This window comes from Esox lucius, chromosome 13 (genome assembly GCF_011004845.1).
Source record: "Esox lucius isolate fEsoLuc1 chromosome 13, fEsoLuc1.pri, whole genome shotgun sequence".
In the NCBI taxonomy this organism is placed as follows: domain Eukaryota; kingdom Metazoa; phylum Chordata; class Actinopteri; order Esociformes; family Esocidae; genus Esox; species Esox lucius.
In genome coordinates this window covers 26,580,015-26,604,965 of record NC_047581.1, presented here as the reverse complement: position 1 = coordinate 26,604,965, position 24,951 = coordinate 26,580,015, and the positions used below count along the sequence as shown (strand labels likewise).

General features: G+C 41.1%; 2 protein-coding genes across 3 annotated transcripts; one reads left to right on the top strand and one right to left on the bottom strand.

Moving 5' to 3' along the window:
- Positions 1 to 655: 655 nt before the first annotated feature.
- si:dkey-98f17.5 (uncharacterized protein LOC569123 homolog) lies at positions 656 to 13,938 on the bottom strand. Its single transcript, XM_010876733.4, has 12 exons — positions 13,694 to 13,938; positions 12,763 to 12,874; positions 11,644 to 11,737; positions 10,654 to 10,708; positions 5,097 to 5,237; positions 4,731 to 4,891; positions 4,115 to 4,213; positions 3,159 to 3,304; positions 2,626 to 2,797; positions 2,429 to 2,541; positions 2,045 to 2,132; positions 656 to 1,917 (listed from the first exon to the last, which is right to left on the bottom strand). The coding sequence occupies exons 1-12, from the start codon at positions 13,806 to 13,808 to the stop codon at positions 1,864 to 1,866; spliced, it is 1,350 nt and encodes a 449-aa protein (XP_010875035.1). The 5' UTR covers positions 13,809 to 13,938; the 3' UTR covers positions 656 to 1,863.
- A 1,608-nt stretch (positions 13,939 to 15,546) lies between these two features.
- Positions 15,547 to 22,672, top strand: slc2a11b (solute carrier family 2 member 11b). Of its 2 annotated transcripts, none has more exons than XM_020052292.2 (12): positions 15,547 to 15,737; positions 16,688 to 16,786; positions 17,515 to 17,675; positions 17,797 to 17,921; positions 18,021 to 18,150; positions 18,264 to 18,412; positions 19,235 to 19,422; positions 19,673 to 19,783; positions 20,118 to 20,219; positions 20,488 to 20,563; positions 20,727 to 20,854; positions 20,992 to 22,672. In XM_020052292.2, exons 1-12 carry the CDS (start codon positions 15,687 to 15,689, stop codon positions 21,187 to 21,189), a joined length of 1,518 nt encoding a protein of 505 aa, XP_019907851.2. In that variant the 5' UTR covers positions 15,547 to 15,686; the 3' UTR covers positions 21,190 to 22,672. The 2 variants fall into 2 exon arrangements, with proteins under 2 accessions (XP_019907851.2, XP_010875034.2); XM_010876732.4 differs by lacking the exon at positions 15,547 to 15,737 and adding an exon at positions 15,758 to 16,210.
- Positions 22,673 to 24,951: the final 2,279 nt, after the last annotated feature.

Here is a 24,951-nt window from a genome sequence, read left to right as displayed (position 1 = left end):
CTGCAAGGAGCGAGAAACTGGATTGAGGCAAGGATGAACACAACAAAATATAGGGCGGTACTTGAAGAAAACCAGATCGAGAGTGCACAGGACCACAAACTGGAGTGAAGATGTATCTTTTAGCATGACAACAACCCACAGTACACTTAAGGACTTAAGGACATGTCTGTGAATGCTGTTGAGTATCCCAGCCAAAGCACGGTCTTGAACATAATTTAACATTGTGGGGAGACCAGATGATCACCCATCTGACAATGCAAAGACCTTCCAAATACCTAACTACATGAGATATTTCAGAATTCTATTTTCAGGAAATTGGTAAAACTTTCTAGAAAACGTGTTTTTGCTTTGTCTTTATTGGGTAATGTGTATAGATTAATGGCAAACATATAATAAATGATCAATTCTACAAAAGATTTGGAGAAAACTAAGGGGTCTGAATATTTTCTAAAGGAACTACTAGGAAAAGAAAAACATAATAGATATTAACTAAATTAATGGAAGTATTTTGGACCAAAATAATTATAATTCAATGTTAAAATAGCACCGGTACACAGAATAAGATGAAGGTTTTCTGAACTGTATGGGAGTTTAAAGCAGGAACTGAAGACAATAAATATACACAGAATTCTACTCACTGTACCCATTAAAAGCCTTACATTTTATCTGTTTTATTCCCAGTTTCACTGATCTAAAAATGAGGTGTATAACAAATGGTATCCTAAAACAGATAACACCATCTAGAACAACATCAGACATTAAGGAGATAAAAATGCAACAGTGCTTGTTACTTCACAGTTGATAAAAAGCTGATTTCTCACACCCAGTGGCACTATTGGATGACTGTTTTGTATACTGGAAGACTGTGCTGTGTTAACAGTTCTATATATTGGGCACAGCTCTCCTGAAGAGACACTTTGGAGGCAGGAGAATGCACTAGCTGTTATTTCATATTGGTAATAAAAAAATACTGGCTTATCAATTCAGTTGTGTGTCTGTATATTGCTACAAATTGGTGTAAATTGCTACAAATATTGCTGCATTGGTTCACTTCATCATCACCATGATTATGATAATCTCTGTTTGCATTCTCTTGACAATTTCACTGTCGACAACACCCATTAGTATTAAATTAGCATCACGCAGATTTCAGATTACTTATCCAGAATATACACAAAGTATACAGATATACTTTGTATACAGTTTGTCACCAGTTACAAAATCACTAGGTAAGAAACCCCCAAAAACACAATAAGGAAAAACTTTGTGTCATAATGACATACAATAGTGGCAAATAGGCAGTTTGTTTTTGAGCTTATGAAATAATTTAAAAGATTTAGGCTTTAAACATGTTAACAGATCAATACATGCTTTAAGGTGTAAATACATACACACTTAACCTAAAAATAAATTACATAAGAAATATGCTTTTGAGACATTATTTCTTACAATCACAGTTTTATAAATGGCACAAAAAAGGCACTATTTCTTTCAATTCCTTTTTTATGAATTGACGTAATGTAAATGCATAAAAATGACGTAATGTAATGTATTCCTTCACAGAAAATGAAAAGTCCCGGCTGGTCTACCAACCATGAAAACCAAATCAGTTTACAATCTCCAGGTTCTGGAATCATTCATATACTGATTAAAAACAGTGGCGTGTGTAGGGATTGGGAGGGAGGGAAAACTGTCCAGTAAATGTTTAAACTGACCAGAAAGCTTAACACAAACGTTGAAAAGGCAACGCTGGACATTCTGTGAGCCATGTGGCTGATTATTACATTACTCACAGAAATCTTCTGCAAAACAACCAATTCATAAGAAAGTGAAGGTGTAGATTTCCGATGGGTCCTCCCACTATCAGAAGTCATATTCAGTTGCACACTGCGCAAGATATTCTTCGTATAGTTTCCCCTGTTGAGACAGGTTCAGAATGATAACATACATTTTATTCCCAAAAAATATAAGTAACCAACACACCTGAAATACTTAGCTTCTTTAACAGAATAACCGAATGAGAATAATCGCAGTGTATTCTAACCTTCTTGGCTTTGACAACATTTTGGACGTAAGCACTGTAGTCTGTGAGGATCCTCTTCTCCTTCTTCGTCAGAGTCCTGTTCCCTTGGCTGAAGACACAATCACATAAATCTGTCAATTACAACTTGAAATGTGTTTGATAAGGGTGACAAAGCAGAGTAATTACTGTATGTGTCCTTGTTTTATAATATTAGTAAGAACCACAAATTCAAAACAAGGGAAATATGATATTGTAGGGTCATTTTTGGCTTAGGGGTTAGAATTAGGGGTTTGACTTAGAGTCAAGTTAGTGAAAATATAGTTTTGTCCCCAAAAGTAGAGTAAAAAAAAAGTAGAGTAAAGCCTTAAATGTGTTTGTAAGTGGGGGAAAAAATAATCTGCTTACCGTGCAAAATATTTGCCAAGAAAAAATAAAATGTAACAGAGTGCAATAAATACTATCACAAAGAGTATCTGTCCATCCTCAGGAATCCACTCCCACAGAAAGACAACTACACCCTGTTGACATGACAAGGACAGAATGATTAAAACCCAACTGAGGCAGAGGGACATGAGTCTTGGTCAGGGCTGGTCATGACAAACCGTAGAAAACCTGAGGACATTGGCTAGCCTTTCTCCTAGGACACTCTCCAGCTCCTCTGGTGAGAATGTGTTCACGATGAAGCTCAGGACAAACAAACATGGCAGGAGGACTCCTAGTGCCCAACAGATGAAAGAGTGAAGACGAACACTTCTGTTAAAACTCAAGTCCACCCTGCAGGAACACAGACACATGGACAGGCAAATCAATGGGGTTTCATGGCGATACGAGAGCAGTAGCCTGGTCCTATAACATGGTGATGAGTGCCTTGCTTATGGACTCGCAGTAACACTCCAGTAGCAGGTTCACTCTTCTTTTTTATTTTGCCGTTATTTAACCAATAAAGTTATTATAGATATTAGACCAATTCTTATTAACAGCTTAAAAACCCAGGCTGCATTCACCTCGGCAGCGAGGGGATTGGAATTCAGGGACCTTTTGGACAGTAGTCCCCACTTCCTCGGCGTCTTACCGTCTCACTTTCTCATCACCATTTTAGTTACTGGACGACCTGTCTGCCGTCTACTGCTCTCACCTGTCCTGGGACAGTTTGCTGTCAATTGTAGAGGAGATGAGGTCACAGTCCTTCTCCAGCTGGTCCAGGGTCTTCTGGACGGCCTGGTCAATGGTCTTCTCTATGGTCTGACACACTCCATCGATCTGGTTCACACAGCGGCTCGGCTGAGGAAGACATTTTTGTGGTTTAGGCTTTGCATTGTGATACTGATAAGAGAGTTGAGTTTAATTAGAATTTTGTTGTAATAGGTATATCTAAAAAATATATATATAAGCATTTGAGTTGTGGAGCTCTGAGAAAGACCGGAAATTGTGGTGCTAAAATATTCAGATGTGTTACTGATTAACAGCCTTACTCCCTCCACTAAAGGCGTTGGTGCAGGAGGGACGCATAAATCCACGAACAGCAGACACTGATCCTAAGACGCCGCTAATGTCAGAGGAGGCTGATCAGGCCTCACACTTGACAACCTATTGTCCCCCTGAGCAGGCACATAACTTTCCCAGTTGTCCCACTGCAAGCCATTCTTTTGGTTCTCAGCGATCCATAGCTATTAGCTCTCCTGATCTGGAAGATGTACGTTTCACAGCAATCAATGCCATGTGAACTTGTGAGATTGAGTCTAGCCATAAATCCAGACTAAACCCAGTAAGCAACACTCAACAAAATCTTCTACATAAGTCATAGAAATTCTAACTTAAAAGGACATTTCATAGTAGCAACTTCAATGTGCATTTCTTTCCATCCATATGGTTTAGTACTTACTTACAGTTTGAAAAACTCTTAGTCACTGATCAACTAACAAGACAATCAAAATGTATTGTCAAGTAGAAGCTGAAAATATAATCTCCAGCGTTACTATTTGAACCTGTGCCTTTGTTCATGGTGACCACGCTTACTGAACACTTCCTGATTATTTGAACTAGTGTTTTATATTGGACCGGGTCAGTATAACCGGGTCCACCATGTCTTACCTTTTGTGGGTTGGGGATGTATATCGTGGGCATGTCAAAGCCACATGTGTTCAGCCCTGGTCGGCGACACAGTTCCTGAACTATTTGCATCATGACACGCTGATGGTAGGAAAACAACAGATCATTTAGTATTGAGTTTCCAACAGTGAAATTCCATACTACACTGAGATTATTCCATACTACACTGAGATTATTCCATACTACACTGAGATTATGCCATACTACACTGAGATTATTCCATACTACACTGAGATTATTCCATACTACACTGAGATTATTCCATACTACACTGAGATTATGCCATACTACACTGAGATTATGCCATACTACACTGAGATTATTCCATACTACACTGAGATTATTCCATACTACACTGAGATTATTCCATACTACACTGTGATTATTCCATACTACACTGTGATTATTCCATACTACACTGAGATTATTCCATACTACACTGAGATTATTCCATACTACACTGGGATTATTCCATACTATACTGTGATTATAACAGTTGAAAACCTCATTTGTTCTGATCCGACACAGGTTTCCAGTCACTGCCGAGGGCTCGAGACGCAGGTTAAATGCACAGAACATCATCCGTCCATTAACTGACCTGTCTGTCAGTCTCTCTCCCGGCTTCGTCCGCCTTGCTGAGGTAGAAGCGCAACTTGTCCGCGACCTTCTCGCTGAGCTTCTCCACGATGTTGAGCGTGCGTTTGCACAGCGCCTGGCCCATGGGGTCGAAGAACACAAACACCAGGTCTGCCTGCTCGCCTGCATAGACACAAATCCAGTTTACTGATGACCGACACGGTTTTAAATGAGGTCTAAATGAATCCTGATTTGCCACCTTCCACCCGCCAACATCTCCCAACCATCAGACAAGCTGATGATGCAGTGGTGACCATGCAACCGGAGCAGGGTTTTTGGTGTGCGCGGATGTCAACACCAGTGAAAGGAATGAGTCATGACCTCATACCAAAGGAGGTGATAGCTTGGTTGACATCAAAGGGATAGACCATGTCCCCATCCACCAGGCCCGGGGTGTCAACGAACGTCACCAGGCTGAATTTCTTCTGCTTGGAGGTGGAGATCTCAGCCGACAGGTAGTCTGTAACACCTGAAACAAACACCAACTGTGTCAGCCGCCAGCAATTCACTACCCATCCCTCCCTCTTGGCTCTCACTCTTTACAGTTATTAGATCGGGAGGTGTCTTGACCAGAGCTACATATAAAAATATACTCTATATGACTTGATCTGTATAGGCAGTGCAGTGCTGGACTGATGCTTCTGCCACATTAACTCAACCATACATCTCTTGAAACATGAAAGGGTTTAGGGTCTAGAGGGATGGGTAATCTAAAAGTAATCAAAAAGTTACGTTACTGATTACAAATGTTGACCGGAAACTTGTAACGGTAATGGATTACATTTAAAAAGTTACCTACCCAACCCTGCACACTCACTCACTCACACACTCACTCACACACTCACACACTCACACACTCACACACTCACACACTCACACTCACTCACACTCACTCACACACTCACACTCACTCACACTCACTCACACACTCACACACTCACACACTCACACACTCACACACTCACACACTCACACACTCACACACTCACACACTCACACACTCACACACTCACACACTCACACACTCACACACTCACACACTCACACACTCACACACTCACACACTCACACACTCACACTCACACACTCACACTCACACACTCACACACTCACACACTCACACACTCACTCACACACTCACACACTCACACACTCACACACTCACACACTCACACACTCACACACTCACACACTCACACACTCACACACTCACACACACAGTGATCCTCTGCGGAGGACGTTGGGGTGGTTATAAATAAGAAGAGACCGGCTGAAGGCTGTCAGCTCCAATGACAGTTTTATTTGTTAGCCATGGATCTGCAGTGTGAATGACTGAGGACACCCCCACAGCCTAGTAGACCTATCTACAACCCAACTAAATGCTTGTCCCCACATTTGCAGAAATTATGAATAATTGTTAATAAATTATTTAAATAACCCATTGGTCTAAACCAGAGCCTTTAGTACACATGGGTTGATAGCCTATTGCACTATGTCACTAAAAACCCTGAACATAACAGAGAACTCAGAGATCATATGAATAAAACACTCAGATCAGTTTACCCCATCAATGTCTCTAGGAGCGACTCGTAAGGTCTGATTCATGCCTTACTGTCTCCATCAGCAGAGATGTCTGTTGTCATAGTTACCCACAACAGCTCTTCAACTGGCAGCTTTACGGTGGGAAGCAGGACATAAAGCTAGCCAGTGAAGAACGACTGTGAAGCAACGCATAGAGAGGGTTACATGACACACCACACAAAGAAAAATACATAACTCCCTGCATTCTCCTACATGGACATGGAGGTTCTGTCCCCTAAACACATCAGTCTCCTCACATGGAGGTTCTGTCCCCTAACACATCAGTCTCCTCACATGGAGGTTCTGTCCCCTAAACACATCAGTCTCCTCACATGGAGGTTCTGTCCCCTAACACATCAGTCTCCTCACATGGAGGTTCTGTCCCCTAACACATCAGTCTCCTCACATGGAGGTTCTGTCCCCTAAACACATCAGTCTCCTCACATGGAGGTTCTGTCCCCTAAACACATCAGTCTCCTCACATGGAGGTTCTGTCCCCTAAACACATCAGTCTCCTCACATGGAGGTTCTGTCCCCTAACACATTAGTCTCCTCACATGGAGGTTCTGTCCCCTAACACATCAGTCTCCTCACATGGAGGTTCTGTCCCCTAACACATCAGTCTCCTCACATGGAGGTTCTGTCCCCTAACACATCAGTCTCTTCAAATGGAGGTTCTGTCCCCTAAACACATCAGTCTCCTCACATGGAGGTTCTGTCCCCTAAACACATCAGTCTCCTCACATGGAGGTTCTGTCCCCTAACACATCAGTCTCCTCACATGGAGGTTCTGTCCCCTAACACATCAATCTCCTCACATGGAGGTTCTGTCCCCTAACACATCAGTCTCTTCAAATGGAGGTTCTGTCCCCTAAACACATCAGTCTCCTCACATGGAGGTTCTGTCCCCTAAACACATCAGTCTCCTCACATGGAGGTTCTGTCCCCTAAACACATCAGTCTCCTCACATGGAGGTTCTGTCCCCTAAACACATCAGTCTCCTCACATGAAGGTTCTGTCCCCTAAACACATCAGTCTCCTCACATGGAGGTTCTGTCCCCTAAACACATCAGTCTCCTCACATGGAGGTTCTGTCCCCTAACACATCAGTCTCCTCACATGGAGGTTCTGTCCCCTAACACATCAGTCTCCTCACATGGAGGTTCTGTCCCCTAACACATCAGTCTCCTCACATGGAGGTTCTGTCCCCTAACACATCAGTCTCCTCACATGAAGGTTCTGTCCCCTAACACATCAGTCTCCTCACATGGAGGTTCTGTCCCCTAAACACATCAGTCTCCTCACATGGTGGTTCTGTCCCCTAACACATCAGTCTCCTCACATGGAGGTTCTGTCCCCTAACACATCAGTCTCCTCACATGGAGGTTCTGTCCCCTAACACATCAGTCTCTTCAAATGGAGGTCCTGTCCCCTAACACATCAGTCTCTTCAAATTGAGGTTCCGTCCTCTAACACATCAGTCTCTTCAAATGGAGGTTCTGTCCCCTAACACATCAGTCTCTTCAAATGGAGGTTCTGTCCCCTAAACAAATCAGTCTCCTCACATGGAGGTTCTGTCCCCTAAACACATCAGTCTCCTCACATGGAGGTTCTGTCCCCTAAACACATCAGTCTCCTCACATGGAGGTTCTGTCCCCTAAACACATCAGTCTCCTCACATGGAGGTTCTGTCCCCTAACACATCAGTCTCCTCACATGGAGGTTCTGTCCCCTAACACATCAGTCTCCTCACATGGAGGTTCTGTCCCCTAACACATCAGTCTCCTCACATGGAGGTTCTGTCCCCTAAACACATCAGTCTCCTCACATGGAGGTTCTGTCCCCTAAACACATCAGTCTCCTCACATGGAGGTTCTGTCCCCTAAACACATCAGTCTCCTCACATGGAGGTTCTGTCCCCTAAACACATCAGTCTCCTCACATGGAGGTTCTGTCCCCTAAACACATCAGTCTCCTCACATGGAGGTTCTGTCCCCTAACACATCAGTCTCCTCAGCTGCCAGAGGCCAGATATCACATCTCAGTGGATTTCCACCCACATGCCCTGTCCACCCCCTAGCACTGCAGAGGGACATGTCAGTTCCTGTAACTAAGATTCAGCCCCCATTACTATGCTCCAGCTGGGTCCAGTCAGACGTCAACCTACAGGAGAGAGACAGGAGACAACGCGTGCTCCTACCATTTACGCAAGAAGAACATCCCAAAATAACCAGATATATGCAGACACGCTGCCCCAATAAGCCTCCTGAAAGGTGAAACCATAGATCTACAACATAGCACCCTTACATAGCAGAATGTCATTCCCATCTACTGCTTGATATGCACGGGTGAAAAGTTAAAAAGTCTAATTTTATTCTGGCCCAGCTAGAAGTGGCCAGGCTGCCTCAGACTGAGGCACACTTACATAGCACACCCAATGCCCCAGACTGAGGCACACTTACATAGCATACCCAATGCCCCGGACTGAGGGACACATACATAGCTCACCCAATGCCCCGGACTGAAGGACACATACATAGCTCACCCAATGCCCCGGACTGAAGGACACACACATAGCACACCCAATGCCCCAGACTGAGGGACACATACATAGCACACCCAATGCCCCGGACTGAAGGACACACACATAGCACACCCAATGCCCTGGGAAAATGCCAAAGGCAGAGAAAACGCTGCATCACCCAGGACCGCAAGATAATGCAGCCCTGAAAAGCAGGACAGGGTGTGGGCGGTATGAATTAAGCATGTCAGAGGAAGAGTGTTGCTGATTCAGGATCATTTTCAAATCAAAATAAATAAGATTACATAAACAGGGGGAACTGATCCATGTTTTTCATGTATTGCCCCCAAGATGTCTTGGTCAAGCCCAGTCTAGTCAAACTGATATACAGTAAGCTTATGTACTCAACCAGTTGGACCAAACCAATCACTGTCAGAATAATTGAATTTAAGGTGGCATTTTGTTGCCGTACATCATATTTGACATCCGAACACAACTCCGTTTGACTGGTTTGATTAAAGACGAAGGCCCAATATTCTCTAGTGTGTTACCAGTCAGAGGATTACATTAGACACCTGTTCTTCAGAAGTACGCTCATGTACCACCAACCACCAAAGTAAATAGGCTTGAAAAGACATTAAATGCCAGGAAACAAACAAACCCCAATAAACACAAAGAAGAACGATATCAAACAGCATTTCGATGAGTCATCCTCCGGCATCAGAAACATCTGATTGGAGAGAGTTGCTGGTGTCATGGCGATGTGAAGGTAAACAGCTAGCTGTATCCAGGACCGATCCATGATGACTCTACCGCAACAGGCAGAGGCAGGGGCCTGTGGCTCCTCCGTCGGGCAGTGGCTGCTCCATCCCTAACAGCTGTGACATTCCTCAGCCTTTTCTTCTCCTGACTTCACCGCACTGCTGTCGATGGGGCGTGTGATTCACAGATCCATACAGTACGCTGTGCAGCCTGTACCCGGCCAACTCTCTCTCTCTCCCTCCCTCTCTACTACATGTCTAACTGTCAGTGTGGAGCTACACTGAGCCGCACTGCCCTCCCCTGGCCTGAAACACCTTGGCCACACCCACATAGACCGCATCTACTTTACTGTAACCATCTACCTAGTACAAGCATACAGGAGACTACATTAACCACATTCTCATTACTACCTCCCTAGTATCCCAAAACGACAGCTGACATCAACTACATTATCACTGCCGCCACAGTATAGTCTACATTAACTACATTATCGTTACCACCTAACAAGTAGCATCATACTATAGTCTACCTTAACTACATTACCACCATATTGGAGTTTGAGTCAACTGGAGTCACACGCAGCTATTGCACAGGCACATCTAAGATGAAAGTGGGACTCAAGAGTTCAACTCCAACCAGACAGACTGTCTGTCATAAAACAGAAATCAACACACTACAGTAAATATTTGCACTGGTTTAATGTTTGCCCCAATTACAAGGTATTTACACAATTGACACTTAAGTGGGAATTTTAAATATAAATGTGGGTGCAAACTTAAAAGATGCAAAATCTGCACTAAGGTAAACACATTCATGGTTCTGAAGCGCACCAATTCGATTCCCATTAGGATAATAGACAAGAGCACACAAAGCTGTCATTAAGTTACAGGTAGACAGTTTTTCCATAAATAGGAATAAAGCATAAAACAATTCAATATAAATTATGGAGATAAGACGGCAAACAATCTTACTATGCAAGCAACAGAGAAAACTACAAACTGTGCCACAAACAGACATCACCTTTAAACTCCAGGAGTGGTCGGAAATGTGGGTAGAGATGGAGCGTGGCGTTTCCCTGCAGAAGAAGAAAAGGTGAGCTGTTGAGGAAGCAGAGAGAAAATGTCCAGGTACTTGTAGACTTACTGGGAACCCAGCCAGTTAGGAAAATGTTTTCTTCCTTCCACCTTGCACAACCAGGCGAGGGGACATGCTCTCAGTGCCAGGGCCTTTGCTGCAGTTTCTGTGCCTGGCTTTAAGCCCTTCCTGCAGATAGCAGACAATCCTTCCACTGCAGTCCTTCATTACAATTCTATTATTTATCTTCATCTCCTTCACCAGGACAGGGGAAAGAGGTTGAAAGGGAGAGCGAGATGTTACCTTGCCTGATGATACAGCAGATACACCTCAACCCCCCCCCCCCCCCCCCCCCCCATCTCTGGCCCCGTCCCTCTGAGGCTGGACCAGCATGCAGAGCAAGCCATCACCACTGCCAGTGTTTTTAAAAAAAGGCAAGCATCGCTTCAGACCACAGAGAAAAGTGTACTGTCATCGCACCTACAGTGCAACCACATGGAGCTCAAATAAAGCATAAGCATGTTTCCTTCATACAACGTGGTTTGTGTGTGTTTTGTGGAAAACTGCACTGACTAGTCATATTATATAACAGAGATTTCGCCCTTTTATAATGGTTTGTGAAATGTTTGGAGATCTCAAATGTGATGTCCTGAATATGCACCAGTGATGACAGAACAGGCTGCGGAGCACATAGCAAAGATTGACCAGCCTACATGTTATAGCTGCTGTTATCTGTAGATTAACACGGCATTTGAGAAACACTGGTTGAGGTGTTGCTCTCGACCTGATTATGGAAGCTTTTTCAGTGCTTCTTGAAAAAGGTTTGACAATTTTTTTTGACGTGTGCAATTACTCATCGGTAAAATCTATACTACCAAACGTGTGAAAAATGGAAATCAGAACAGATGGCACCAAATGGTGGCAAAGTAAACTTACCGTCAGAGATTCTCTTTTCCGACCACTTGTAATAAATGTAAATCCTTGTGTTTCAATGGCGACACCTGTTTTCTGAATATGTTCTTCCACATACCTGAAATGGCAGCAATTTCAAATATAAATGTGGTCTACATTAGGGAGAAATATACTGCATATCAACATTAGAGCAACTACAACAATATTGGACTATATCAAAACATTTGATGAATGGTTAAACATTATGAATAAAACAATGTCTGTTGACATTCGGTGGAGATTATAACCCAAAGTAGACTCTATATACTGGCTTTGAATGTGGAGAAATGGACAAGCCTTTTGGGGAGACTGACCATATTAGCAAAATCCCGACATTCATAGGTCAAAACATGGATTGGCAAAAAAGGCTTGGCTGAACATAATCACAATTTAAAATTGGATTTAATTTTCCTTTAATACCATTCACCTTCACATGTCGATTGAAGTTGAAAGTTCTCATTCACTAGAGTTGGCCATACGGGCAAACTAAGTAACTGGGCAAGAAAGGCACTTCGGAGTAAAAGGGCATACAACACGCCACCTGAATTAAAAATTATTTTGGGGCGACTCAGAGACTGACTGGAAGATTGGTCCGATTTGAGGAAATGACAAATGGAACAAAATACAGAGTGGTCGTTCAAGAAAACATGGTCCCTAACACATAGGACTTCAGATTGGGAGGCGAAGATTCATCTTTCAGCACAACAAGCCAATAGTGCCTGGAGTGGCTTCGGGGACAAGTCAGTGAATGTACTTGAGTGGCCCAACCAATGATTTGAACCCCATTGAACATCAACGGGAAGACCTGAAGATCACAGTTCACTGACGCTCCCCATCCAACCTGAAGAAGCTTGAGAGGATCTGAAAGGAATAATGGGAGAAACTGCCCAAATCCAGGTGTGCAAAGCTGCTAGGGACATACTAAAGAAGACCTGAAGCAGTGATTGCTGGCAAAGTCACTTCTGCAAAGTACAGAATAGGGTCAGAGGGGTCTGAACATCTATGTCCATTAGAAATGTCATTTCACACCCCCAATAAATTAGAGGGCATAAAAAGTCATCAAATATAAATGAACTCTATAATAATAAATGATATAATTATTACCAATTAATGAAGGAGCTCTTTCCAGCAGAGTGGTTCCCCATTATCATCACAGTGATTTTCTTTCGTGGAGGAAGGAGCGTGAGATCCAGGCTGCTCGCTATCTTGACAAGGCCTGAAAATATACAAGAGAATACAGACCAGATGTCTTTTACACACTAACAACTGTGACAGTTATGGGTCAACACAACATGGTAGTCCCACTAAGTGTGAGATACTTGATGTAGTCAAATATTTGACATTGCACAAGACAACAAAACGGCTCCACTACAGGACAGTGGGATTCGAGGGATTTAAGCAAAATAGGTTTCCACTCAAGGTCATTCAACGAACCATAATGATCAAGGCCATGTGTTATAATCCAGTCTTTCATAAGACACCTGTTTTAACTTGCACCCTGACTTGTGGAGTCTGAAAACCAACTGAAAGATGGAAATGTTACAAGCTGTGATGTGAGGGTCTGTTTTAAGCGTTGGTTTTATCTAATTGTAGCCTGTGATGTTATCTAATTAAGATAAGATTAGTACATAAGCATACAATAACCTACATTCGGTAATGAGTGCATGATCCGGTCAACAAAGATTAGAAGTACGACCAATATTGTTTATTTTCTTCAGAGTAAATACACACTGAAACATAATAAAGCATACTTTACGACTGTAAAAACACCTGAGCCATTGGGACACATATAGTGCTTGTGAAGAGCACACATCAATGACAGAAAACGCTTGTTGGTCGTATGATTATACGCGAGAATGTAAAAAAAATCGGAAGCAAAAAACTCTAAATGACTATATATTTTGGAACACAACAGATATGATTATTATTGATATTTTAGTAAGTAAATAGCCTAACTCGCAAAACGAAAACGAGTTTGGGTAGCTATTTAGCAAATGATAACGTACTATATGTGCAACAGTGGCTTGCTATTTACCGTTTTCGCTGTTGATATATATATTGTGGCATTCTCTCAAGATTCGTTCACTGGGTGTGGTGATCACGGATTCCAGAGGGTTGGCCACCGAACGGGGCTTTCTACCGCCCGACATTATGACAGCCGTACAAGTTAATTTCGTTTAGTAAAACGACGAGTAACAACTGGACACGCCCTATTATTTTGTTTGCCCCAGTGGGAGACAACCTCAGAGAATATTTTTTTCTGATCCGTGCAGGGCGATTGGGGCGAGCGGAAAAGACGTAGAAGAAGCTAGGCAAGCGGTGGATTCCTAGCCTTTCCTGCTTTCGCTTTCAAAATAATAGGTCCATAATTTAAAGTAATTAAAATTAATAAATAGATGAGTTTATATTGGGAAAAAATATGTTTTTATTCAACATCCTTTTAGCAAAAGGTATACCAAGACATTTACAGTGAATGTGTTGAATGATTTGTATACATTTCCATTACTTTAAACGGGGGACTATTATTTTGAAACCAAAACTAGTAGACGCTAGGAAATCGCAATGGTGGCCCACTAATATTGTGGCTAGCTTCTTACATGTACGTACGTAAAAGGCTAGAAAAGTGAGAATATTCAGTCTCGTTTTGGGGCAACTCCTCTATGGGGCTTGGGACAGTAAGCACCCCCTAAATAAAATCAGTAATTACTGCGGGGCTTCGTGTCTCTTGTACCTGCTTCAAAATGACTTGTATACCAGTAACAGTTCCAGTCTCTCTTCATGTGTCTTATGTGATTTGATAGGATCACAATGGGATAGAAATCTAGACCTAAATTTCAAGATTAAGAAGGCCAACATTATTTATTTATTTATGTGATTATAAAATCGACTACACTTATTCAATAATAAGTAACATGGGTCTTTTGTCTGGCCTGGATGCCAGTCTGTTTCTTATAAACTCTTTAGAATAAAATTCACCTTTAAAGGCCCACTCTAGTCACATGATTATAAATCAGCTGAAAAGTCCCAATTTGAAGTAAAATACCAATGAGAAGTTTAGCTGATGTGAGGTTGCCCTTTGAACCAGTGTGTTTCTGCAGGAGCTTGGACATTTTATTACTTTCAATAAATTGTCACAAACATGTTTTTGCCTTTTCATTGTGGTGTATTGTATGTAGATATATGCATACACAGTAAAGGTCAAAAGGTTGGCCACACCTACTGATTCAAGGGTATTTCTTTTTTACTGTTTTTACTATTTTCCACATTGTAGAATAATACTGACACAAGACATCAAAACTATGAAATAAATTATATGGAATCATGTAGTAAACATATTGTGTAATTGCTTTGATGTTTTCACTTTCCAAGTAAATACAATGTCTGTGTAAAAAAGGTTTATAATTTCTAGGATATATACAGTATGATAATCAATTAACTAAAGATGTTTCCATTGTTTTCTTACCCTAGAAATCACTGAAATTACAATGGCATAGGCCTTTTGGCAACAGTCTCTGTGCTGCTGACCAAGCTTATCAAGCTTAAGAGCTTTGTTGGTCACTTGACTTCACAATGTGGTCTTTGTATTATCAAAGAGGAAAATTGGCAAACTGATTACAAGCAAATTGTTCAAATCTAATATTTAAACATTACTAACTAGCTTTTTTATATTTAGTTTTTTTTTTGTTTGCATGGTTTTCAAATAGGCCTGAAATTCCTAATGTTTTTAATGATTCATATACTTTCAGTAAATCCTGATTGTTATTATAAGTCAACCTCAACCGATGGTGCAATTTCCACATCAGATTGATGCCAAATTAGTGCATAATCCTAAGGGTGGCAAGAGCAAAGGGTGGATGTGTGCTGTCAAGAGTTAATTAAACAGCCTAGGGTACCATGGAAATACACCTATGACTCCAGTGTGCGTTCATGTGCGACCCGACCCTAACTGGTCTAGGTTTAGTATCTTGCAACTATCTTTCTTCTCTTCAAGAATATATTTAGCTTTTAAATTTTTTTGGTCTCAATGAATGAAATTGAACATGGATAACAATGAAGAGCATGCAGAATTAAAGAAAGAGGTAGGCCTAAGGATTTTTTTGCTACACTAATACAATGACAAAGGGGAAAATAGCCTAATTTCTGAATACTATTTTCGCACAGAATGGATTAAGCCTATCTGTAACCAATGGGAGAAATGCCGTTCAGGTAATTTTCAGTAGTTACTGTGACTAAAGAGTGCAGACTTTCCTTCCCAGAAAAAGCAAAGTCTGTAAAGTAATTTCATGCTCAGACGAGTGAATGGGTCATCCATAGAACAACTGATCAATTGTATTTCTTTCATTATATTTACTGAGCATTTCGACCACATCCTGGGAAAACACTCAACGTGAGGATGAGTACACTGGGAGAGAGCAAATATTTCACTTTTTGCTAGAGCAGAAGTTGTAGCTTACATAAATATAAACAAAAAACAAGACTAAAAATGCCTAAAGGAAATATGGAATATCAGCCTTTGCTTCAAGGAATCACAGAAACAAAAGAGAAAAAAAAGGTACGTATAAGAATAATTTAATAGAAGAACAAGAAGCTTATGAAGAAAAATTATAATTATAACAATGAAAACACTGATAACACAGTAATAACAATGAAGCCTATTATCAGTGTATTGTTGTTGTTGTTATTGTGAATTAAGTGCTATCATTTAATCATTCATTAATACATACAAATATAGGCCTGTACTATATTTCTTGCTTGAAACTATTTTTAGTTTCCTTTATCTGCGAAGAAGGGCCTCAAAATATTGTAAATGTTTCTAAAGAAACCATTGTCTGCACGTGGGTGATGAATAGTTAACACAAGCCTTACCGTAGATCAATACTGTATTTGTGTCTTCTGAACGTTTATAGCTTTAACAGCAATGGCTGAATATGATCCTGCTTAGGATCTTGTTGTTGGAGTCGTAACCTTTCTGGTGTATAATCAAGGGAATAGTGTGCTAAACCACTAATATGTGTGTCTTCGGTTTCAGTTTCCAAACAAATCTATTCTACTGGCAGTTTGTGCAGCTTGCATTGGAGGGACCTTTCAATATGGTTATAATATTTCAATCATCAATGCCCCCACTAAGGTAAGACATTATTCAAAGTTCAAGTTCAAAGTAATACAATTTTAATATTATATTACATTTTATATATATATATATATATATATATATATATATATATATATATATAAAATATAATATTGATATCATTTAATAAATGAATATTTGCTAAATTAAACTAACTGCCCAGTGAAATAAATTACTTTTTAAATTTATTATTCACGAAAACTCAAACCCACATAATGACGTTGACTCATAATTGTGTCCAAAGCTTACATTTGAGGAAAAAAACTGATGTTTGCAGTGAAGTTTGTAGATAGATAAAGAGGAAATGTTTATGTGTAATTTAATTAATTATATTATAATAATGACATTGAGTTAATCATTTGTATTGTGTCTTTATTGATCAATACCGATAAGTTAAATTAAAAGTCACAATCACATGTAGCCCTGTATATAACTCAGGGGTCACACTACAAGAGAATCATGACTAAACATCAACAAGCACGCAAAACTGGCATGTTAAGTGTGAAAACGCGTTTATTCTTCCATGTCAGCGTCCTTGTTGTGCAACTGTTATGTGACTGGTACATTTCTCATTAAAATATGGCTGTGCTTATTAAACATATTTGCTAAAATATCAATGTAAATTTAAAATTCCCACTCAAATCACACAAATGATGATGACATAATCAGCTGTGGGCCGTGCACATACTTTTCAATAGTGTTTTTGTGGCACTTCTCTTGTCCAGCCTGTACAGAATTTCATCAACCAAACGTGGCGGGAACGCTATAACGAGGACATCTCAGAAAAACACCTCACTCTACTGTGGTCTAGTATTGTGTCCATTTTCACAATAGGTGGATTGGTTGGAGCAACTACAGGTGGAACACTGGCCATTAGATTTGGAAGGTATAACTGAATGTTTCGCTAATAATTACTATAAATGTCTTATTATGCCAATTTAGTATTTTGTCCACTTGTTTTATCACCAGTCAAAGCCATACATGTTATTGTATTGTCTCTGTCACAGAAAAGGGACACTGATGATGAACAACGCATTTGCCTTACTGGCTGCTCTGCTGATGGGCCTTAGCTACCCCACTGGTATATTTGAACTGCTCATCATTGGACGTTTTTTCACTGGAGTAAATGCGGGTAAATATGTCAGCCGGATATCTAAGCGAAGGGTTGACACCAGCAGTTTGAAGTGTTTCAGGTCAATGTGCCACACTTTAACAGTCGGCTGATTGGCAGGCATTGGCATCTGCGTTCAGCCGCAGTACCTGGGAGAAATTGCCCCACGGGCGCTTCGTGGCTCGATGGCAATGGGGACCTCGATCTTCATAACGGGAGGAATCTTGACCGGACAGGTGATGGGGCTTAAGTAAGTTCAGATTATCCTTGAGCATGACCTAATGCCTTACAAACTACTGTGAATGTGAGAAATGTTGCGTGATGATTTTTGTGTTACCATAACAAGAGCCTTTGATCCTGCAGTGAACTGCTGGGTAAAGATGAGTACTGGCCCATTCTGCTGTCCACCACCTGCATCCCAGCGATTCTGCAGCTCCTCATACTGCCCTGGTTCCCAGAGAGCCCTCGCTACTTGCTGATTGACAGAGGAGATGACCTTGGATGTAGAAAGGGTATTCATTTAAGTCACAGTTCTACCAGGTCTTCTCTTCTATGAGGGGAGAGCCTCCTGACTGTCACTTGACACCGTGTCTAAAAAAGAACTTTAGTTTTGTTGAAAACCATAGCAAATACAGCATCTGATAAAAAGTAGGATCAAAGTGTGTAAACCATGTTATAACCTATCCTTGATCTCAAAAATCTTTCCCTGAATATTGATTTGACATGGAGAACATGAGTCCGGTCTGGGGGGGGGGGGGGGCAATCATTCAACCTTGATCTGAGATCAGAAGGCTTGGAACAATCAACTGTAAAAATCCTTCCCCTTCAGAAAATACAGGGTCAAGCACATGACTGCTTTGAACCCTATAACAGCAGGCACTGTCTCCCATTAGACACACAACCCTTGATTATCGAAGAACCATTACTGTGTTTCCAACTGTGTCTGTCTGGCTGAATGAGCGGGGTGACAGGGGTAAAACCTAACTGTGTCTGTCTGGCTGAATGAGGGGGGCGACAGGGGTAAAACCTAACTGTGTCTGTCTGGCTGAATGAGGGGGGCGACAGGGGTAATACATGACTGTGTCTGTCTGGCTGAATGAGCGGGGCGACAGGGGTAATACATAACTGTGTCTGTCTGGCTGAATGAGCGGGGTGACAGGGGTAAAACCTAACTGTGTCTGTCTGGCTGAATGAGGGGGGCGACAGGGGTAATACATGACTGTGTCTGTCTGGCTGAATGAGCGGGGCGACAGGGGTAATACATAACTGTGTCTGTCTGGCTGAATGAGCGGGGTGACAGGGGTAATAAGCTGTGTCTTGTGTCTCGCGGACAGCGATGAAGCAGCTCCACGGCACAAATAACTTTGACTCGGAGAGGGAGGACATGGAGAGGGAAAGGATCAGTGCCCTGGGGATCAAACCCAAGAAGCCCTGGGAGCTGTTCATGGACCGCAGCCTCCGCTGGCAAGTCATAACCATCATCCTGATCAACGCCGCCCAGCAGCTCAACGGGATCAATGCTGTAAGTCAGCGGCAGAACTAATCACCAAACACGAGCCCCTGTCTCCTCCGGGCTCCAGCGTTAATTATAGCAACCATAAATCACCAGAGAAACTACAACATTCCACCCGCAAAACCGTTAATAAGGTTGCGATTTGGGTAGAGATTAGAGGTTACATATGTTGTGTTTGCAGTTAGCTTCAGGAGTACTGAGTAATGCCCCTGTGTTTCATTTGTCTCTCTGACTTTCTTTCTCTTTTTCTCTGGGTCAGATTTATTTCTATGCAGATTATGTGTTTGAGGAGGCAGGAATACCAGCCGTTAACATACCCTATGTAACTGTAGGCACCGGAGCCTGTGAATGCCTCACTGCCCTCACCTGTGTGAGTATAACATGTTCCTCATAGTATGATGAATATACTGAAGGTATTTACAATGCAGATTGTAAATGTCACGCGACACAACGTCTTACCATAGATTGTTGAGTCTTTAGAATCCTCTTTTCTGCATGATTGATTGCTAATTTCCTCAGAATACTATTGTCATCCCATAATACTGTTCTCATTGAGAATACTGGTGCTTTGTTATGACTTATTGGTTTAATATTTAATTAACATGCTTGTGGTGAGATGTTAGCTTTGATGAGAATATGGTTGGGTTTTCCAACTCATACGGTTTGTCTGCTGGTATGTCATGTGAAATGCTTTTTTCTTTCAGGGCATGCTGATTGAATCTCTGGGACGAAAAGTGCTTATAATTGGAGGCTACACACTTATGGCTATCTGGTGTATTTTTTTCACTCTGACTCTCACCTTCCAAGTAAAGCATCTTTCACCTAACCATTCCATTTTGTTTGAATGTTGTAATCAGGGTAAAAGTAAATGTACTTAAATACATTATGGTTGATTAAGTTTAAGTGCAGTACTGACTTCTATAACGTCAGTAATAGTATGTGTGATTACATGAAAAATATATATATACCTTTTTCAAATATTTGCGCTGGCAACCCACAAAGCTTGGTCAGACAATTTGAGTACGCTAATTCATGTTTATTATCAATATTGTTTTGTTGTTTCTATGCATGCAGGAAGCAGGCCCATGGATACCTTATCTTAGTATGGGATGCATCTTTGCTTTCATTCTCAGCTTTGGCTTGGGACCAGGTTATGAACATACTTTTATATCTGCCAGTACTGTATGATATGGCATCAATATTATTTATAATCAAATTATCTATACATACATATATATATACTGTATATATATATATATATATATATATATATATATATATATATTATTAATTGTTTTTATTGTATTTTCTAGGTGGTGTGACAAATATTTTAACCACAGAGTTATTCACTCAAACGTCACGGCCTGCTGCGTACATGATCAGCGGAACTGTGAACTGGCTCAGCTTCTTCTTGATTGGCATGGTGTTTCCATTCATTGTGGTAGGTTTAAACTGTTAACTGTTATACAATTCTAGAGCAGTTTGATGTCTATACTGTCAACTGAAATGGAATTAGGAGAGGTGGCTGTTTTGAATGCTGGTTCTAGAATGATTTGGTCTTCTCTTTCACCTCCACAGACTAAGCTCCAGCAGTACTGTTTCCTGGGGTTCTTGGTTATTTGTGTCTTAGTGGCTGTATACATATTTATGATAGTCCCAGAGACAAAGAACAAAACCTTCCTGGAGATCTATACAGAGTTCCAGTCTGTAGAGAAGAGGAAAGCTTCCAAAGGAGATGATGGTCCAAGGACAACGCTGTTGACAACCCCTCTGTGAAACACAGTTAATGTGTTTCCTACGAGGACTTGTCAAGTCTGTACACACTTGCCTGTTATTGACCAACTAGTGTTATTTCATTTCAGTATCATATTGATACAGAGTTCCAATGCACTAATAATAACAGCTTTGAAATTACGTATATATAATACCAGATGAACAATCACGTTTGCATAATGTCTAACTCCCTTTGTTATTTACTTTCAATTAAAAGTAGCAGTATATAAAGATATACTTTGCTTTTTAACCCCCGACCCTCCCCGTCCAAATATCAGCCTCTTTAACTAACATTCCATTACATGCCACTCCTCGGCATTCTCAAGTTTTAGCACATGACATGAAGTACAGGGAGTGGAATGTCAATTAAAGAGTAGTGTATTCAGGCAAACTGTCCACTCTGAAGACAGAAGAAAACCAAAAAGCTACTATATGTACATTGCTACAAACACCTATTGTTTGAGAATGCAGTCCGCAGTTGAACATTTCCCTCAAGTTCACTTTAGCGATGGATTTTCATAAATGTTGGGCAATCGCTCCCATCACCCAGATATCAAATGAAACATTCCTAAGTCCTACAAATCAAATCTCAGGATACCCAGTACACCACCATTCTGAAATAAGCCTCCTCATATGCAACATTTCTGACGTAAATGCACCGAAGAGGATTATGACATTTCCTGTTACAGTGGTTCCTCAATTCTCTCAACTGTACAGTTTGCATGTAAAACTGCACTCTGATATTTTGATATAATAACCAATCCTGGACCTGGTCCCAGAAACAAGCCACCAATGGAGAGTACCAGAAGAGATGATCTAATGACTCCTCAAAGTAGAGTCTGCCCAGGCCACACTGTTCATTGCCCATACATTCATTATTATTTTATAAGCAGGTACTCTATATAACAGCTTAAATTAAAAAGGGTGTATGGATGTGCCCACTGTCTTATTCATCCCTTCATAGAACCGATGCCATGGTATCAATGAACTGTGTTGAATTTTATGATGCCTAGCTGACAAACCTTTTGACCATAATAGAAACAGATACATTTTAAAAATGATACTATGTGTATAAAACTATTTTGTTCCATCTCTGGTCTTTGATTAATGGCAAACCTACTACTAATGAATTATTCAATTTTTTTAGTAATTGTCCCTTCCAGTTTTGTGGTAGAGTTGTGTCATGGAAAAAACACCAGGAGAAATGGATGTAAGTAGATAGCTTTATTACAAAGCTTTATTCAGGCAAAATGGAAGGGTAAATACTCAAAGTAAAACATTTAAATAGTTAGTGCATAAAACTCTGACTAAGTAGGTCTTTCAATACAATGGACAATTTAGAGCATAGAAAGTACTAAACAGAACCAGTTTCATCTTGTTTTATAAGTGTTAGACATCTTTAGAGATTTTGGTCTTGACTAGTGTACCATTTGCTCTGCACTTTCTGTGGTCCCATACAGAATAAAACATTTTCTGTCAAATAAGATTTGAAAATATTTGGCTGTTTTTACTGCATGGCATTTAGAAGTTGTCATTTTTAGGTTTAGAAGAAGTGATTGCTAAATGCTACATCCTGTTTATAATAATTAGAAGCATAATTAGTATACAGAAAATGATATTCAAATTCACTGTAGCTGTAATACTATTTGAATTGGTGACGATTGCATTTACATATATTGCGGTTGGGAAACACAAACATATCATCATACTTACATGTTTATCTCAACATAAAACACAAACAAACTATACGTAGGCAACTTCTGCACTGGGAAATATGGAAAAAGGTAGTTTTTTTGCAAAACTGACAGTTGAAAAATCAAAAAGGTATTGTGGTAGGCCTATTTAGCATTTGTAACACAGGAAAAAACACAATGAACTCCTAGATACTGATGTTTTTTTGTCCAAGCCTGCAACTTTTCTCTTGTTTTTACCATATATAGGTTAAACCTCAATTAAAGATTTGGTTTATACACTCACCTAAAGGATTATTAGGAACACCATACTAATACTGTGTTTGACCCCCTTTCACCTTCAGAACTGCCTTAATTCTACGTGGCATTGATTCAACAAGGTGCTGAAAGCATTCTTTAGAAATGTTGGCCCATATTGATAGGATAGCATCTTGCAGTTGATGGAGATTTGTGGGATGCACATCCAGGGCACAAAGCTCCCGTTCCACCACATCCCAAAGATGCTCTATTGGGTTGAGATCTGGTGACTGTGGGGGCCATTTCAGTACAGTGAACTCATTGTCATGTTCAAGAAACCAATTTGAAATGATTCGAGCTTTGTGACATGGTGCATTATCCTGCTGGAAGTAGCCATCAGAGGATGGGTACATGGGGGTCATAAAGGGATGGACATGGTCAGAAACAATGCTCAGGTAGGCCGTGGCATTTAAACGATGCCCAATTGGCACTAAGGGGCCTAAAGTGTGCCAAGAAAACATCCCCCACACCATTACACCACCACCACCAGCCTGCACAGTGGTAACAAGGCATGATGGATCCGTGTTCTCATTCTGTTTATGCCAAATTCTGACTCTACCATCTGAATGTCTCAACAGAAATCGAGACTCATCAGACTAGGCAACATTCTTCCAGTCTTCAACTGTCCAATTTTGGTGAGCTTGTGCAAATTGTAGCCTCTTTTTCCTATTTGTAGTGGAGATGAGTGGTACCCGGTGGGGTCTTCTGCTGTTGTAGCCCATCCGCCTCAAGGTTGTGCGTGTTGTGGCTTCACAAATGCTTTGCTGCATACCTCGGTTGTAACGAGTGGTTATTTCAGTCAAAGTTGCTCTTCTATCAGCTTGAATCAGTCAGCCCATTCTCCTCTGACCTCTAGCATCATCAAGGCATTTTCGCCCACAGGACTGCCGCATACTGGATGTTTTTCCCTTTTCACACCATTCTTTGTAAACCCTAGAAATGGTTGTGCGTGAAAATCCCAGTAACTGAGCAGATTGTGAAATACTCAGACCGGCCCGTCTGGCACCAACAACCATGCCACGCTCAAAATTGCTTAAATCACCTTTCTTTCCCATTCTGACATTCAGTTTGGAGTTCACCAAGCCAAGGTCAAGTAGACCAAGTAAGATTTCAGCCAAAACGGCCATAAGAATTGTTCAGGATACAAAGAAAAACCCACAGGTATCCTGAGGAGAAATACAGGCTGCTCTGGAAAAAGACGGTGTGGTTGTTTCAAGGAGCGCAATACGACAATACTTGAACAAAAACAAGCTGCATGGTCGAGTTGCCAGAAAGAAGCATTTACTGCGCCAATGCCACAAAAAAGCCTGGTTACAATATGCCCAACAACACCTTGACACGCCTCACAGCTTCTGGCACACTGTAATATGGAGTAACGAGACCAAAATAAAGCTTTATGGTCACAACCATAAGTGCTATGTTTGGAGAAGGGTCAACAAAGCCACCTGCAAGGATTCAGGGACCTCATAACTACTATTATAAAAGACTGCATGCTCGCCGGTTCTGTTCGTAATTTTTATGGACAGAATTTTTAGGCGCAACCAGGGGCCGGAGGTTGTCAGGTTTGGGGACCACACAATTTCGTCTCTGTTCTTTGTGGATGATGTTGTCATGTTGGCCCCTTCAAACCAGGAACTTCAGCATGCACTGGGACGGTTTGCAGCCGAGTGTGAAGCGGTGAGGATGAGAATCAGTACCTCCAAATCCGAGGCTATGGTCCTCAGTCGGAAAAGGGTGGCTTGCCCACTTCAGGTTGGTGGAGAGTGCCTGCCTCAAG

Excerpts from the sequence above, each read along its gene's own strand:
- si:dkey-98f17.5 (XM_010876733.4), bottom strand. The coding sequence starts at position 13,808 with ATGTCGGGCGGTAGAAAGCCCCGTTCGGTGGCCAACCCTCTGGAATCC. Across the intron at positions 11,738-12,762 it reads AAGAGCTCCTTCATTAATTG|GTATGTGGAAGAACATATTC; the intron begins GTAATAATTATA and ends CTGCCATTTCAG. Across the intron at positions 1,918-2,044 it reads ATGTTGTCAAAGCCAAGAAG|GGGAAACTATACGAAGAATA; the intron begins GTTAGAATACAC and ends CTGTCTCAACAG.
- slc2a11b (XM_010876732.4), top strand. The coding sequence starts at position 16,142 with ATGCCTAAAGGAAATATGGAATATCAGCCTTTGCTTCAAGGAATCACA. Across the intron at positions 17,676-17,796 it reads CTGGCCATTAGATTTGGAAG|AAAAGGGACACTGATGATGA; the intron begins GTATAACTGAAT and ends TCTCTGTCACAG. Across the intron at positions 19,784-20,117 it reads GCCTCACTGCCCTCACCTGT|GGCATGCTGATTGAATCTCT; the intron begins GTGAGTATAACA and ends TTTTTCTTTCAG.